The sequence below is a fragment of the Engraulis encrasicolus genome, unplaced genomic scaffold, assembly GCF_034702125.1.
Source record: "Engraulis encrasicolus isolate BLACKSEA-1 unplaced genomic scaffold, IST_EnEncr_1.0 scaffold_27_np1212, whole genome shotgun sequence".
NCBI lineage: Eukaryota > Metazoa > Chordata > Actinopteri > Clupeiformes > Engraulidae > Engraulis > Engraulis encrasicolus.
In genome coordinates, this window is record NW_026945566.1 from 228,477 (window position 1) to 243,741 (window position 15,265).

The 15,265-nt window shown below is 41.7% G+C and overlaps 2 protein-coding genes across 2 annotated transcripts; one reads left to right on the forward strand and one right to left on the reverse strand.

Moving 5' to 3' along the window:
• Window positions 1-531: 531 nt before the first annotated feature.
• si:ch211-122l24.6 (uncharacterized protein LOC557261 homolog) lies at window positions 532-6,222 on the reverse strand. The gene is made up of 6 exons (XM_063193000.1): window positions 6,193-6,222; window positions 5,779-5,857; window positions 5,232-5,342; window positions 4,216-4,357; window positions 3,397-3,511; window positions 532-741 (listed from the first exon to the last, which is right to left on the reverse strand). The coding sequence occupies exons 2-6, from the start codon at window positions 5,846-5,848 to the stop codon at window positions 607-609; spliced, it is 573 nt and encodes a 190-aa protein (XP_063049070.1). The 5' UTR covers window positions 5,849-5,857; window positions 6,193-6,222; the 3' UTR covers window positions 532-606.
• A 7,824-nt stretch (window positions 6,223-14,046) lies between these two features.
• On the forward strand, window positions 14,047-15,056 carry LOC134443020 (high mobility group protein HMG-I/HMG-Y-like). The gene has a single exon (XM_063192959.1). The coding sequence runs from the start codon at window positions 14,066-14,068 to the stop codon at window positions 14,360-14,362; it is 297 nt and encodes a 98-aa protein (XP_063049029.1). The 5' UTR covers window positions 14,047-14,065; the 3' UTR covers window positions 14,363-15,056.
• Window positions 15,057-15,265: the final 209 nt, after the last annotated feature.

The following is a 15,265-nucleotide window of genomic DNA, read 5'->3' on the forward strand; positions in this document are numbered from 1 at the left end:
TTAAGACAGAGATTCCAAGAGTATTATAGTGATGAACCTGCCCAAGTTAACCTACAGGAAGTGGTAAACTTGCTAATAGATTATCCACAGGTGTCATTTAGCTAAGAAAATGAGGACGCCTGTCTCTTCTATTAGATGATTTACCACTACCTCCAGAGTAATGTAACATGGTTTACTATTTAGCCAGTTTCTTGGAATACTCCAGGACAACACAGTCCATTAACAAAAGCATTACTTCTTTTTTTGCTATGACTGCTTCGATGAACAGTTTTCCTTTAATAGAAGAGGTTACGAAGTTACACCATTTATTTTATATAAATTTAAATCTTAACAGCACTGTCTGACAATATTTTTGCACTTCTTTCCAATGGCTTGCAGCACATCATATCTTGCTATGAATTGTATGAAATAAAGCAACCATGAAATAAACCATTTGATCACTTCTTACAATGCAGAGGTTATTATACCGTATGTGTACAGTGTATAAATATGCAAAATGGAACTGAAATGGAATAAAATACGGAGTCGAAATCAATGTGTAAAAATTTAATTCTGTAATAACTTTTCATAGATCAATATCTGACGATGTTAAAAACTCTGTCCATGTTAGAAGACGCCGTAACACATTTGGCGGAAGGGGTCCATCTGTGAGACCTCGTTCATGATCTCCTCCATGTCTTTATGGTCGTCCTCCTCGGGTGGGTGGACGATAGGCATACCTTTCTTCATCTTGTACAGCAGCTGCACAACACAAAGCAAATACAACACGACACGGATTTATATAAAACAGTATCAGTACATTACATTGCATTACACTTAGCTGACCCTTTATATTATTCCGGTGTGCGGTTTTCATCACTGCCTATGGATTAACTTTTTTGAACCTGCACCGGAAACCAGTTTTTGGATGTGCGTGAGATTCGATTGGGATTGATCTTTATATCAAGAATGCTCATCACTTGCCCTTTGAGGAGTACCATCACAAAAATGTGATTAGAATTTTGCCAAAATCGTGAGCTCTCATTATGATGTCATAAGGATTTTGCAAGATTTTTAACACACACTTCTATGGGAGCTGTAGAGTGTTAGAGTAAAATTCTAGAAGAAATGGGGGGAAATCCTTACTCCTCAAAGGGTTAATCTCGGGTACAGCACATCAGTAGTGTATAGAGCCACCATATCAGGGTTCCTACAAGTTTCTTCAAGTCAAATTCAATGCTTTTTCAAGACTTTTTAAGACCATTTATCCTCAAATTTAATACCTTTATCCAGAGCCGGTTCTGACCTCCACGGGGCCCTACGCAAAAATATGCCAAGGGGCCCCCATAAAGCGCGCAACTCCCCCCCGCGCAAAACACAAACCACAGACACAAAATTTGACTCAAATCAAGCTTAATTTTAAAGTCTCCCTTTCTGCGCTCTTGACACAAAAACATCAATAATGTCATAACAGATTGTGAACATGTAGACAACGGTGGCTGTACTGAACATGTGACTACCTCATCAGCTGCAGGTGTACCTGGCTCATCTGTGTACTACCTGAACATTGTGCTGGCCCTCCACTGGCTGACTGACAGGAGTCTGAGCTGGTCAGAAACTTAAGCATAGCGCCTGTAAAATATAACTAAGGCTTCAATTAATTTAGCTCCATCAAATTGTTTGCATTTAAAATTACCATATTTTATAGCCTGCCCCCTAGTAGCTTGGTATCTGGTCTAAAACGTTTTTAAAAAATAAATGAATAGGCCTATGATAAGAAACTCATATGTAAAATAAATTATTTAGCTATATAACATGTGTTATTATCACACATTATTGTGAATAATGTTGTGTTCACTATTTATTGGGATTCACCTTCGTCACAAGTTTCAGTCATTCACCAAAGGTCTGGATTTATTAGTCTATCCAAGCAAGCCGCGCCCCCTTGGTATTGTTATCACCCACCCACACACACACACGCACGGCACTCCTTCTCTCTCTCACTCCCTCCTCCTCCATTGCCTAGACTGCACGGACGTCTTATCAAAAATCTTAAGCGCCTGTCAAAACCAAAATCAATGTCTGTGTATGTTGATATTTGTTTCTAAACAATCGAGAGGCAGCCACGCATACAACAGCGCGCGCGCAAACTCACACACCACACACACACACAGAAAGGGCACCGCTTCTATCTCACACTCCCTCCTTCGTTGCTTCGACTGCACTGACGTTTCATCGGCTAAACGAACGGCTCGTCAGATTATGATTCAACTAGTACACCTTTCGAAACAACAGTAAAACGTTGACAACACCACCCTTTCCACTCACATTCTCTCTAGCCTAGGCTACCCGTTGATTCAGTTGAACTAATTGCACAAACGAAACGCTACTCAGCTTGTGGTTCTCAACAACTTCTACCCTTTAAAACAACAGTAAAACGTTAATCCCCCTTTTTACAACATGTGACTGTATCGAAGATCTGGGCACTTTTTAACCCGGCATTGTGCCATACAAAAGCCCATTGAGTGCTAGTGGTGCTAGGTTGTTGTTGGCTAAAAACAGACAACACAGACGGCGTTTGTCGTTTATGATTGACGCACGAAATATGTTTCGAGGACTGCATTTGACTCGAGCGCCTTGACGCACATCGTGCCCAATTTAAAAGTCCGTTTACAGAGAGCACAAAACGCTGCGAATTGGTCACCATCCACTTCTTTGACCCATTCACGAAATGAATGATTGTGTAGCCAAGCCTGGCTAAACTTACATTTGCCCATTGTTGCCGACGTTTCACCTCACTTCACCTCACTTTCCGTTTGTCCACAGTTTGTCTTCTTCGTGCGATAAACTATCAACAACCTTAGCTTAGCTCTGTGGCTCTGTGGCCATGGTAAAGTTAAAATCTAAGTTATGTGTTCATTGCTCGGTGTGTGTGCGCGCGTGATGGTTCCGCCCACAACTCCAGTTCCACCATTTACTTGACCACTCGTACAATTTTTACATAAACAATATAAAGATCATAAAAAATAATGACTGTTGAGTAATGAACAATGGAAAGTGACAATTTATATTCGGCATCCAAATTTAAGTCTTACACATGAAAATTCACGGCTTTTCAAGGCTTTTTTAAGGTATTATTTCCAAATTCTCGAATTCAATGCCTTCAAGGCTTTTTAAGACCCCGCGGGAACCCTGCGTGATATGCCCTGGTGCTACATGTGATGGTTAAAAAAAAAGTAGCTGATAACAAAACTGGCTAGTCAGAAAGGCTGATTTTGTGATTTGGGAAAACCACTAGCCACAGTGGCCGGTAAGCAAATACATTAGTGTCAAGCCCTGGTGTTCGTGTGGGTGTGGGTGTGCATGTGTGTGTGTGTGTGTCTGTGCGTGTGTGTGTGTCTGTGCAGACTGACTGACCTCAATGTATTCGTCGAAGTTCAGGGTGTTGTACCCCTGAATGGCGGCGGCATCAAAAATAGCCTTGCGCTCCTCCTCACTGTCCTCGTTGTTCATTAGGTCCAGAGCCTGACAGCTACCACAGGCCAAGACAAGCAAAGCACCAATGTCACACAAAAAGACTCCACCTCAAACCTCTGCTCAGAGCCATCACTACAGTTGTATAAAGTAGAAGTTGAAGTGCCATTACAGATGTAATTACAATACTAGTAGTATAGATTGCAACTTGCAGTTAGGAAACATAATACTAGTAGTGTTGTGACTGTATTTGCAACTGTACGTCCACTTCATACAACTCTGGCAATGACTATGCAAGTGTATCTGCTGCCACAACTCTGGCCATGACTATACAAGCTAATCTGCTGCCATCTGGTGGCCAAACTACTAACTGCAAGACAGTCTTTAGTGCCAAAAGATGAGAGTAGAATATGTTAGGATAGAATAGAAAAGATAAGATGATAGAATATCACTATACATGTGTACAGTGTTAAAAGCACACATACAATGAAAATGAAATATGCAACATGCAGTATGCAGTTCATCTTCACAAGCATAAATGCAGCTTCTATAGTGTTGTTCATTTTTGTCAATAGAATTTCAAACACGAAGAAAAGAAGAAAAAGTACTCATAGTACTAATATGTACGAATCAATTAATAATATTATTAATTATACTATATTATACAACAGTATTGATTATACTAAACTAAAATGTACTTTGGCCACTCAGGAGAAATGACCACTATGGAAGGAGGAATGTGGTGCTTTGAGTCAAACTCACAAATCCTCAAACTTCAGCAGTCTGTCGCCGCAGGTGTCAAAAAACTCAAACTGGCGCTTGATGTTGGTTATATCCTCCGTTCTCCATTCAGGATACTTCTCCTTGAACTCATAGACAACGTCAGGCCAGGTGTAGCCATACTCTGAGGAGTTTAGTTTAGTTTATTTAGTTTAGTTCAACAGGGACCATGCACAATACACATTGATTACAGAAGTAAAAAGATGGCTTGTGCCAGATTATAGCTATATAGCTAATTTCCATCTGCAGTCCCTGGACAGGTAAAACAAATATTAAAATACAATAACATAAACAAGATATAAACAAGTAAGCACATCCATAGGCCATGGGTCAAACACACACACACACACACACACACACACACACACACACACACACACACACACACACACACACACACACACACACACACACAGAGTACAATACAATACAACATGTATTTATATAGGCTGTAGTATCACAACAATAAAGTTGACTCAAAGTGCTTTCCAAATACACATACACACATTCCCACATTAACTGTACGGCACCATTTGTCCCAGGTTCATGTGAGAAAGTGTGCACACACACACACAATAATAGCCTAATAGTCCTAAAAAAGATTACGCTGTAATCGATCGTAACATAGCCTAATTTCATAAAATCAAGACCTAGCCTACTAGTTCAGAAAGGCTGTGTATATGACATAATTGTATATGCTTATAATAATCACTACATTACACTTTGTTGGCACTTTTAACCAACGCGACTTACACTTACTTTACAGGGTATTGCTTACAGTCCCTGGAGCAGTATGAAGTGCCTCACCCAAAGCATGGATGAGGTATAAGGAGAGGTAAGGGTGGGATTCAAACCTGCAACCCTCTGATCTTAAAAACACCTCCCTAATGGTTAAGGCTGGGGCTGCCCCAACGACTAAAATAGGATAACAATTGATCTGTGCAAACACAGCCACTTGCTTTACGGATGGACTGGTTGAAATAAGAAAGTAAACATACTCTTGAATTTTTCTGTTTCCTTGATTGAACGGATCCTGTGCTCAATCAGTTCATAGCAGTAGGACAGTGTGATCTCATGCAGCTGTTTCCCAAAGTCAAATGCATCAGATTCTGTAAATACAAAAGGGGTAGGGGGGGCGACCACAGCAGAAAATAAGGTTTTTTTTCTTACAGAAAAATAACTACAGTATAAAGAAAAAAAATATCACTAAAATGTTCAAAACACAAGAACAGGTTAAGTGCAAATAATGTGCCGTAGTAGACATTACAGATACTAATAACAATGTCACTGTCTAATATTATCCATGGCATGAAATGCAAAGCAGATGCACTTGTGACAAATAGGACTTCAAACTGGAAGTTTTCTTGTTCACAGTTTGGTCTCCTCTGGAAACCCTGCTAATTTTGCCTGCCTACAGTAGACTGAGTAGCCTATAAATAATTTTGATTGGTTTAGTCCACATGCTGACCAACAAGGATAGCCTACATGCCATATTTGCCTCTGTCCTCCTTTCAAAATTTTCAAAAAAGACAAAGTTAAGCTTACCTTCGTCATAGTCCGCATCCACGTAGCTTTCTGGCTCAGTCACCAGGGGATACGAAATTCCCAAACCCATTTTGAAGCGCTGTCACGGGAGACAACAACATGCAGTCATGCTACTTAAAAATGATGAAGTGAAGTTATAGTTTGTTTACTAGCTTTATATTTGCATTAGGTAGCAAACAAAGTAGCAACAGGTGACACGGACGGACGTGGTATGATACAACTGGGCTAATCAAAGGACTTTGGGCTAGTTATAGTTGCTAACTAGGGGAAAAAAAGAACAATAAACGTTGATAGGTTAAAGAAACACGGACCGCTTTTCTCGCGAATCCAACTGAAAACATGCTGTTACCTGAAGCAACAACTGGCAAAATCGTAAGTTATCTTACCACCTCACTTCATGTAGGGCAGACAGACCTTGAAACTGACAACAAACCGTTGTTGCTGTGTGTGCGCGTGGCCGTGGATTCTGACAGGCTGTCATCAGTGAGTGTTCTACTGTACTGCTCGCGCGGTGCATTTCTCGACCACCCCCAAGCCCACAATCCTGACATAATAACCTTTCCTCACATGCGAGGAAACAGGAGGATTTCTACATTTAAAACGGGAGCCGGTCTTCCCCTCAGTATGATCAGAACTCTGAAGACAGAGGTGCAAGAATTCGGAAATGACAACAAATTGTGTAAGACCAGATGGGCACGCCACAAACATGGGAATGTGCAGACTATTATAGGCTGTAGTTTTGATGAAACCCCCTCGTTTACGCACGCAGACTAACCAGGAGGTAATCATGGGCCCAGTTGTCTGGAAATATGTTCCAGGCTTTCGGTGTCATCCAATATATACGGGATTAAATAACTAACTAACTTACACACACACAAATAAGACACAGACAAAGACACACGATGCGGCTAAAAACATTGTAAAGGGAGGCAATGTTATTCATGAGATGCTTCTGATGAAGACACCGTGCGGCTGAAGATGAGACATAACATTTGGTGCTCAGCTAAAAAGATGGTTCATGATGCGGAACAATCACCTCAATTGAAGGCCTGGTAAATATGACAAACAAAATACACCAATGTTCTATTTAAAATGCCCACAATGGGTTATGAGTGTGGATGTTTTATATGTTTGTTTTTGTTTCTTTTATAATGCATACATTGTAGATAATCTGGACCCTGAGTCTGTTGAATAACGTTTATATATATTTACACCTTTTCGTGCATGGGTTTTGACCTCTTAGTTTTTCACAGGATGAAAAATGATGATGTTTTGGTCCTCTACAATACTTTTTCACATATTGAGCAAGACTTTGTTTCACTATAATGAGGAGACTTCAGCAAAGCTGCTTGAGAGATGGACAACTGTGGTATGGTACAATACCATCTCCTTCCACCTGGTGGCACTATACAACTATATGATATTTTTTATTTATTTATTTTCATTTTTTTAAATACAGGGCTTTTTTGCCTTTATTTTAGACAGGACAGTGGACAGGAGAGAGAGGAAATGAGTGGGGAGAGAGAGGGAGAGAGAGAGAGAGAGAGAGAGAGAGAGAGAGAGACAGGGAGAGAGAGACAGGGAGGGACAGGCAAATGACCCTGGCTAGAATGGCCGGTGTGGTAACCCAGTGCCCCACCGTTAGGCCACGGCAGGGCCACTACTATATGATATTGCATGTATGTAACCTTGATCTATACACAACACCAACCCTGTTTAGAGCGAACCATTCAGAGTAAATGCCATCTGTGTCTTCTAGTGCCAAGCTGGTGGCAAGTTGTACACTGAGGAAGGCACATGCCGAAACGTGTCTGTGTAAAAAAATAAAAAAAAACAAAAAAACAGTTTGATGCAAGGTGCGCCCCTTTCTGTTCGAATATAAGTGTTTTATTTGGGCCAGCACCCTCAAAATTATTTTTTAATTTTAAAATTAGTCATTACCACTGGCATGTGCTCTTTGTTTTACAGAGATCTTTGGAAGTTGATGGGAAGACTACAATTTTTTAAATCACAAGTGACACTGCTTATCCGTTGTTGACATGGTTGATGAAGGCCTATAGTAAGTCATCACAATTGATTCCTCAGCAGGTGTCATTTAATGTATATGTAAGTTCAGCTCGGGCGTGCATTGAAATAATAGCTTTTGGACGACTGAAAGCAAGGTGGGTGGCGAGTGTTGCGAAAGAGGAGCGACTTCAATTTCACTTTTACCCCTTTTCTTGCCAACGTGCTGTGCCCTGCACAATTTTTGTGAAAGAGAGTCAGAGCAACTCTACCCGTTGCAGAGGCTTTGGCCTGGCAACAGCTACTCCCTCAGCCAATCAGCAGTCCCTACAACACCCCAGACTCAGGTGCTCAAAATATCAGAGATGCCCTCTGCAATTATATATGGCTACAAATTCCCGCTATGCCATGGTCTACACTACACTACAGGCAGAATAAAAAGAAAAAGAAGAAAAAAAGACGATTATGGGTCTATACCAGGGTTTCCTAAACTGGTGTGCGGGCACCCCTGGGGGTGCGCGGCCTGCAATAATGGGGTGTGCGAGCTGAATAGAGTAATGGCGGATATGTGAGTTTTTATCCAATATTTAAGTAGTTTTTAATTGGATGGTGAATTGTATGCTGGAAAGGTCCATCTGAGGTGTAATTTAACTCCTAGACTATTGGAAAAGAGGATTCCCCTAAACAACTGTGCATAATGTGCAGTGAATGTGCAGTGAATCCATACTTGTGTGGCCATCAGCACACCAAAATATTTGCTTAGGGGGTGCGCGAACCACACTGAAATGTACAAGGGGGTGCGCAGGGGAAAAAGTTTGGGAACCCCTGGTCTATAAGGTTACTGGAAAGACCCAGTTGTATACTTCTTCTCCAACACACTCTCTGCATCAACCCCACAGCAACTCGTTGTTCACGGCATTGCTGCCCTGCATGATGTTGGCATACATGTCAGAACTCTGTGCAGACAACTGATACATTAATTTACATACTTTGTCTGACACATTCACTGAAAATGTTAACACAAACACACACACACACACACAGTAGGAAACACTAACATACTGATACAGATATGTACATGAAATACACACACACTCACACAAACACACACATGATGCGGCAAAAAGCATTGCAAAGGGCTCCAGCTCGTTACCGATGGGAAAGGTGAGTTTTCTTGTGTCGTAACAAGGTAGTCAAGCACGCAACAAACGCCATGAAGGACTTCAGGTTCTGAGAGGGATATTAGAGAATCAGAGCTGGGGGGCGCTGTGGCGCAGTGCGCTAAGCCCCCCACATTTGGGCTTGCATTCCCACCCACGGTGACCCCGGTTCGAGTCCGGAAGTTGTCGTTTCCCGGTCCTCCCCCATCTCTCTCTCCCAGTCATTTCCTGTATACTCTCATACTGTCCTGCAATAATACAGGCAAAAAGCCCCCAAACATACTTTAAAAAAAGAGAGCAGGAGGCAGTGGTGTAGTCTACTTTTTTATGGTGGGTATACTGTATATTCGAGCATCTTTTGAAGTGGGTATACTGTATATATTTGTGCTATTCAAAAAAATGGATCAATCAATTTTAAGTGGGTATACTGAAATCCCTGAAATTTAGAAGTGGGTATACTCCGTACACCCGCGTTCTACGTAGACTACACCACTGGCAGGAGGTGAGTGAAGAACGGCTGAGGGAGGCGATGTCATTCATGAGGCATACACTAGATGGCAGTGGGGAACCCTCAGGGCCTTCTACGCCTTCAGAGAAGGCCTTAAAATTTCAGAACAAAAAATATATGAAATAATATATGAATACATAAAAACTCCTCACTCTCATTTAATTTAATACAATACATTTATTACTACAGTCATTTTCACTAATCTATGTTCCAAAGTTGAGTTTACTGTCAAATTCACATCAGCAATGAAAGGGTTACTGTACTGAACTATACTATCCAATCAGAATTGTCTATCTCTATCGAAGCAAGATTAACTGGCTCATTAATTGGTCGGGACTTCACAAAGGCCAAGCTGGCTCTGGCTATGTGTTTTGGTTTAGAGAGTGATGGGGAAATTGACCAATCACGGTTTGATTTGAAGAGGGCGGGACAAAAAAACACACCTTTTGGCCTTCGTGAAGGCTCTTGTCCATAGAGGTAGAAAATAACACTAGAGAGGACCCCGCCCCCCCCTTTTACGGCAATCTGTAGCGGCCATTATCTGGAGGTAGATCAGAGAAATGGAAATTAACGGAGAACGAGGCTCACCTCTGTCAAAAATGGCTTAATCATGTGAAAATGTCCATCAACACACTATACAAGGACAATAGTTGAAGTGTGTTGCTAACTATGTTCATAAAATATATTATTTGATTTTTAAATGTATTTTATCGACTCATATGATTTCAGTAGATATGTAGCCTGACATTTCAAATCTGGTCTTTGATTAAAGTGTTACTTTATATTTACACAGTTTTAGTTAATTTCTTGACAGGGGTGGGTGTGTTCTCCATTGACTTGCATTGCCTGAAAGTACCTACACTACCTACGGAAGTTGGGAAGCTCCAGCTGCCATTTCCCAGTGCTGTCGCAAATTGCTGTGTCCTCTCTAGTGTTATTTTCTACCTCTATGGCTCTTGTGCTGCTGCCTGTGGGCTTAGAGCTAAAGATTCCCCCTAGTGTTAACATTAGGTAGAACACTAGTCGTACTGAATCTACTGATTTCCTGTTGCTTGCCATGGAACTAACAGCAAACATTCTTTAATTATAATAGTAAGTTGCTGCTAAAACACTGTGCGGCTGAAGATGAAGCAAACATTCGGTGCTCTGCAAAAAAGATGGTTCATGATGCGGAACGATCACCCCACGTAAAGGCCTGGTAAGTATGATTTTAACATAAAAAATACAGTAATATTCTATTTACACCTTTTCATGCAGGGGTTTTGAGCTCTATATTAATTTCACAGATTGAGCAAGACTTTGTTTCACTATTTGGCGTGGAGACTTCAGCAAAGCTGCTTGAGAGATGACCAACTGTGGTATAGTGCAATACCCTCTCCCTCCACCTGATGGCACTATACTAGCATATGCTATTACATGTAACCTTGATCTACCATTGAGTTGTTATGAATGATACTGCCCGTGTCCAGGGCAGGCCCGTGGCATAAGCAAACTATGCAATGGCTTAGGGCCCCCCTGTGAGCAGCAAAATTCCAGGAAGAAATGAACTCTCCACCATTTTCCCTGATCATATACGCATACTGTATGTCTTTCTCATGTACCACTTATAAACAGAAACCATATATTGGGGGACAGACACCTGAACGATGGTGGGTACAACGACATTTTCTATGTACCACTTTTAATTGTAAAACGCAGAATACAACGAAGAGTAATAGTTTTGAAGTGAAACTGAGATATTCATTTGTGCTAAATGGCTTTCTGTTTGATTTTATTTTTTGCTTAGGGCCGGCCCTGCCCGTGTCCTTCCTGCAATCTATTCACATCCGTCTGTATACAGAACACCAACCCTGGTTTGAAAAAACAACAGGTTTTTCTCATCAACAAATTCGGAGGTATCGTTCATCGGGACCAGACTAAATTACTCCGGTCTGACATTTAGGCTGGTTTATCAGGCTACATCTTACCGTAATAACTCATTATTGGGGACCCCTAAGGGTTGGTCATACCTTTGCTTACATCTACAACAGGTGGATTTCTACAGTCAAAACGGGAGCTGGTCTTGCCCTCAATATGATCAGAACTCTGAAGACAGAAGTGCAAGAAGACCCTCGAAATTGTAAAAAACGTTGCACTCCTAATAGACGCCATAGACACAAGACAACAAATTGTGTATGACCCGAGAGAAAATAAAATGGTGGGATTTGTGTATTTGGGGGATGGGGTAGAGAACACTGATGAAGCCAGGGAAGTTCTAGTGATGATGATTGTGGGTGTAAAAGGTCATTGGAAAACCCCTGTTGAGTACTTCTTCACAAAAACACTCTCTGCATCAACCCAACAGCAACTCGTTGTTCACTACAGTTTTTGCAAAGTGCTGTGCCCTGCACAATTTTAGTGAGAGAGAGTGAGTCAGAGCAACTCTACCCATCATGGATTGCAGAGGCTTTGACCTGGCAACATCTACTCCCTCAGCCAATCAGCAGTCCCTACAACAACCCCAGACTCAGGTGCTCAAAATATCAGATGCCCTCTGCAACTATATGGCTACAAATTTCCCGCTACGCCATGGTCTATGGGCACAATAATAATTAAAAAATGAATTAATGATGATCTGCATCAACGTACCAACAACTCGTTCTTCACAGCATTGCTGCCCTCCATTATATTGGCAGAAATGTCAGAACTCTGACCATGGATGGGCACGCCACAAACATGGGAATGTGCAGACTATTAGGCTGTAGTTTTGATGAACCATCCCCTCGTGTACGCACACAGACTAATCGGGAGGTAATCATGGGCCCTTGCCACATGTTGAAGTTGGACAGAAACATGAAAATCACCCTTTGCCACCCGGCAAAACGGTAGCAGAAATGTCCACACAGTGGAAAAGAACAATTAGAGTGTTTCTCTTTCTACACTCAAAATAAAAATGCTGCCAATGGACTGGAGACCGAGGACAAAGAAGTGGTCTGGGAGATTTGAGAGAGTGGTCCTAGACAAAGTCCCTCCACGCGTGTCATTGGAGGGCACTGAAACGTACGATGATCTGGGCAGTAACCTTTTTTTGGCCAGACAGTTTCCGATCGGATCGGAGATCAGCCTCTGCCACCCGGATGGTAGCAGGTGGATAAGAGCCGCATTTGAGAAACATCACAAGACAGTGGAAGAGATGTCCACTCCGTGGAAGCGGACCTTTTTCATTGGCCGCATTAGAATGGGTAATATTATAATATATTTGTTATTAAATGTCTGTTATTTTTACACAATTTTACAGTTTGGAATTGAATTTTGTACCGTTGTCTTTCATTAGATTAATTCTCTCAGAAATTGATACTCGGTTCAGCTCAGTAGTGCCAGTTAAACAGTTTCAGTTTGTCAAAAGCAACTGCAGACAGTGTTGCCAGATTGGGCGGGTGCCTTGGGATAAGCGTTTGCGGGTAAAAACGGGAAAAATTGGCCATTTGGCGTTATTTTCAGCCGTTTTGGGCCCACAGAAGTCAATGTAATTTGTTGAATTTGGGCGGGATTTGATCAGACACATCTGGCAACACTGACTGCAGGGTCATTCCACGCCAAATCAACAAGAGCCTGCGCACTTAGGTCTCAAAAAATTCTGAAAATATTACCAAGTGTACCCATGGTACTTCAAAGAAACACTGTAAATTTATTTGAATGTAAGATGTATACTCTCCGTGTTACAGTCAATTTTACTGGGGTAGGGGGCTGCCCATTTTTTTCACACTCTTTTTTTTTGTCAAAGTTCACAAGCCCGTAGCTCAAATAACTAAAACATGTAGGAAGCTCAAATTTGGCATGCTGGTACATAGATAGGAATAGTTTGTTGCTAAACTGTCAGTTTTGGTCTGTATGATCCTGCATCGTCATAGCATTCCCTCAAAGATGATACACATTGTACTGGAGTTCTTGGCTGTGCTCTGTTTAGGCCTTCAGAAGACATATTTGTGCCCAACATAGCCTCTTGATTTTTTTCCCCTTGTAGAGACAAGTAGGAACACTCTCATAAAAATCTATAAATAGAAAGGAAACCCCATCAGTGTTTGACCAGAAGACCTCACAAGTCTGACAAATCATTTTGGGTGTCATTTTCAGAGCTCCAGAACCCCTTGTGGGATTGTCCACAGATTTTTATCTTATTTTTTCTTCATTCTCCATGAATTCTTCTTTTTCTTCTAAATGCCAATGAGTCTTATGTGATTCTTTTTTAATTTCCAACCTGAACATGAGACCTAAGTGTGCGGGCTCCTGTTGATTTGGCGTGGAATGACCCTGCAGTGTTTCACAGTTCCACATGGACCAGCAGGCACACACATGGCAGTACAGTGATAAGGCACCTTGTTGTGTTACAATGTATCCCAAAATGTAAACAAAACAAACAAAAACTAAAATTAAAGGAGAAGAAAAAAAGTAATATACATACATACAGATAGATGTGAATAAAGTACACATTTGTAACACATTGAGGTGCCTTACCCTAGTGGAAGCAAGATGTATGTTTGTTCGTCAATCATTGGGTCAACGGTGAACACCCCGTTTAGGGCACATCACCTCGTATGGGATTTGCTGTGTGTTTGCAGTTTTATAATTGGACACCATGAGTGATTCCGGCAAGGATACCGTGTCTCCAAAGGAGAAGGATGGAGCCGAGAAGAGGGGACGTGGGAGACCAAGGAAACATCCACAGCAGGAGCCCAGTGGTTCCCCCTCTCCGAAGAGGCCTAGGGGGCGGCCCAAGGGCAGCAAGAACAAGACTCCTGCCAAGACTAAAGCAAAGAAGGCTGCAGCACCAGCGTCAGGTGGAGCGAAGAAAGGTAGAGGGAGGCCCAGAAAAGTGAAGGAGGAAGAGCCGGCAAAGGAGTCCTCTGAGGAGGAGGAAGAGGAAGAGCAGTAATGGTGTAACTTGCGCTACCTCATCATAACTCAATATGACTACTTCCCGTCACCCAGATGCAGACTGAAAACTCTTACCCCCTGACCCCTCCACAGCCACTCTAACCTCTACTGTCATTAACCCTCTCACTCCCGACCCGCTCCCCTCTATGCTGGGAGCCCAACTGCGCCATAAACACCACTCACACCACGCATACGACTTAACCCCAGCAACAACACCACTGGATGGCACAAACGACAGTGTATAGCCATGCATACAACATGTCACAGCTTGTATGTGTTTGTATTATACTGTGTTTATGTACGAGAGTCCTGTTTTCTCAGAGAAGCATACGTCGGCTTGCATATAAATCTGTGTGTACTCACTGCAGATTGAGTTCTAATGAGTGTTTTGTAGGTTTGAGATCACTGTTATGGGATGCTTTTCGCATTTGACAGTTTTTAGAAGCGTCACGGATCGCAGGACATGCGCTTTTCCGCTCCTTTTAATGTGTTCTGTAATCCCTTTTATACACATATCTGAATCTGAGCTGTTTCATTTTCGGTTGGTTGGTTGGGTGTGTGTGAATCCATTAATGTCATTTTATACTGGACAAAGGTTACTTGGCCTACTGTTTTTAATTTAATGTGTGTTCATGTTTGTGGTGTAGTTATTCCAAATAATATTCACCTACCGTTTTATCCTTCTCAGTGGAAGAGCTTTTGTTTTTATTTTGTTTTTATTTTGGTTTTTATTTTGTTTATTTGTATTTCTGGGTTGGCTTTGTCCTCTGCTTCATTCGCAGTGCGAGCTTTTGTTGTAAACTTTGACCACTCACTCTACCACTGTGTTGAAGACCCAGGTGTCATGTCATGTATTCATACCCTTCTGTCCTTCTAATTAAACATAATGGTGTGATATAAC

Bases quoted from the DNA above. Each gene is read 5' to 3' on its own strand.
- LOC134443020 (XM_063192959.1), top strand. From the start codon at position 14,066: ATGAGTGATTCCGGCAAGGATACCGTGTCTCCAAAGGAGAAGGATGGA.
- si:ch211-122l24.6 (XM_063193000.1), bottom strand. From the start codon at position 5,848: ATGGGTTTGGGAATTTCGTATCCCCTGGTGACTGAGCCAGAAAGCTAC. The intron at 5,343-5,778 runs GTAAGCTTAACT...TTGTATTTACAG, and splicing joins GGATGCGGACTATGACGAAG to AATCTGATGCATTTGACTTT. The intron at 4,358-5,231 runs GTATGTTTACTT...TAAACTCCTCAG, and splicing joins GGAAACAGAAAAATTCAAGA to AGTATGGCTACACCTGGCCT.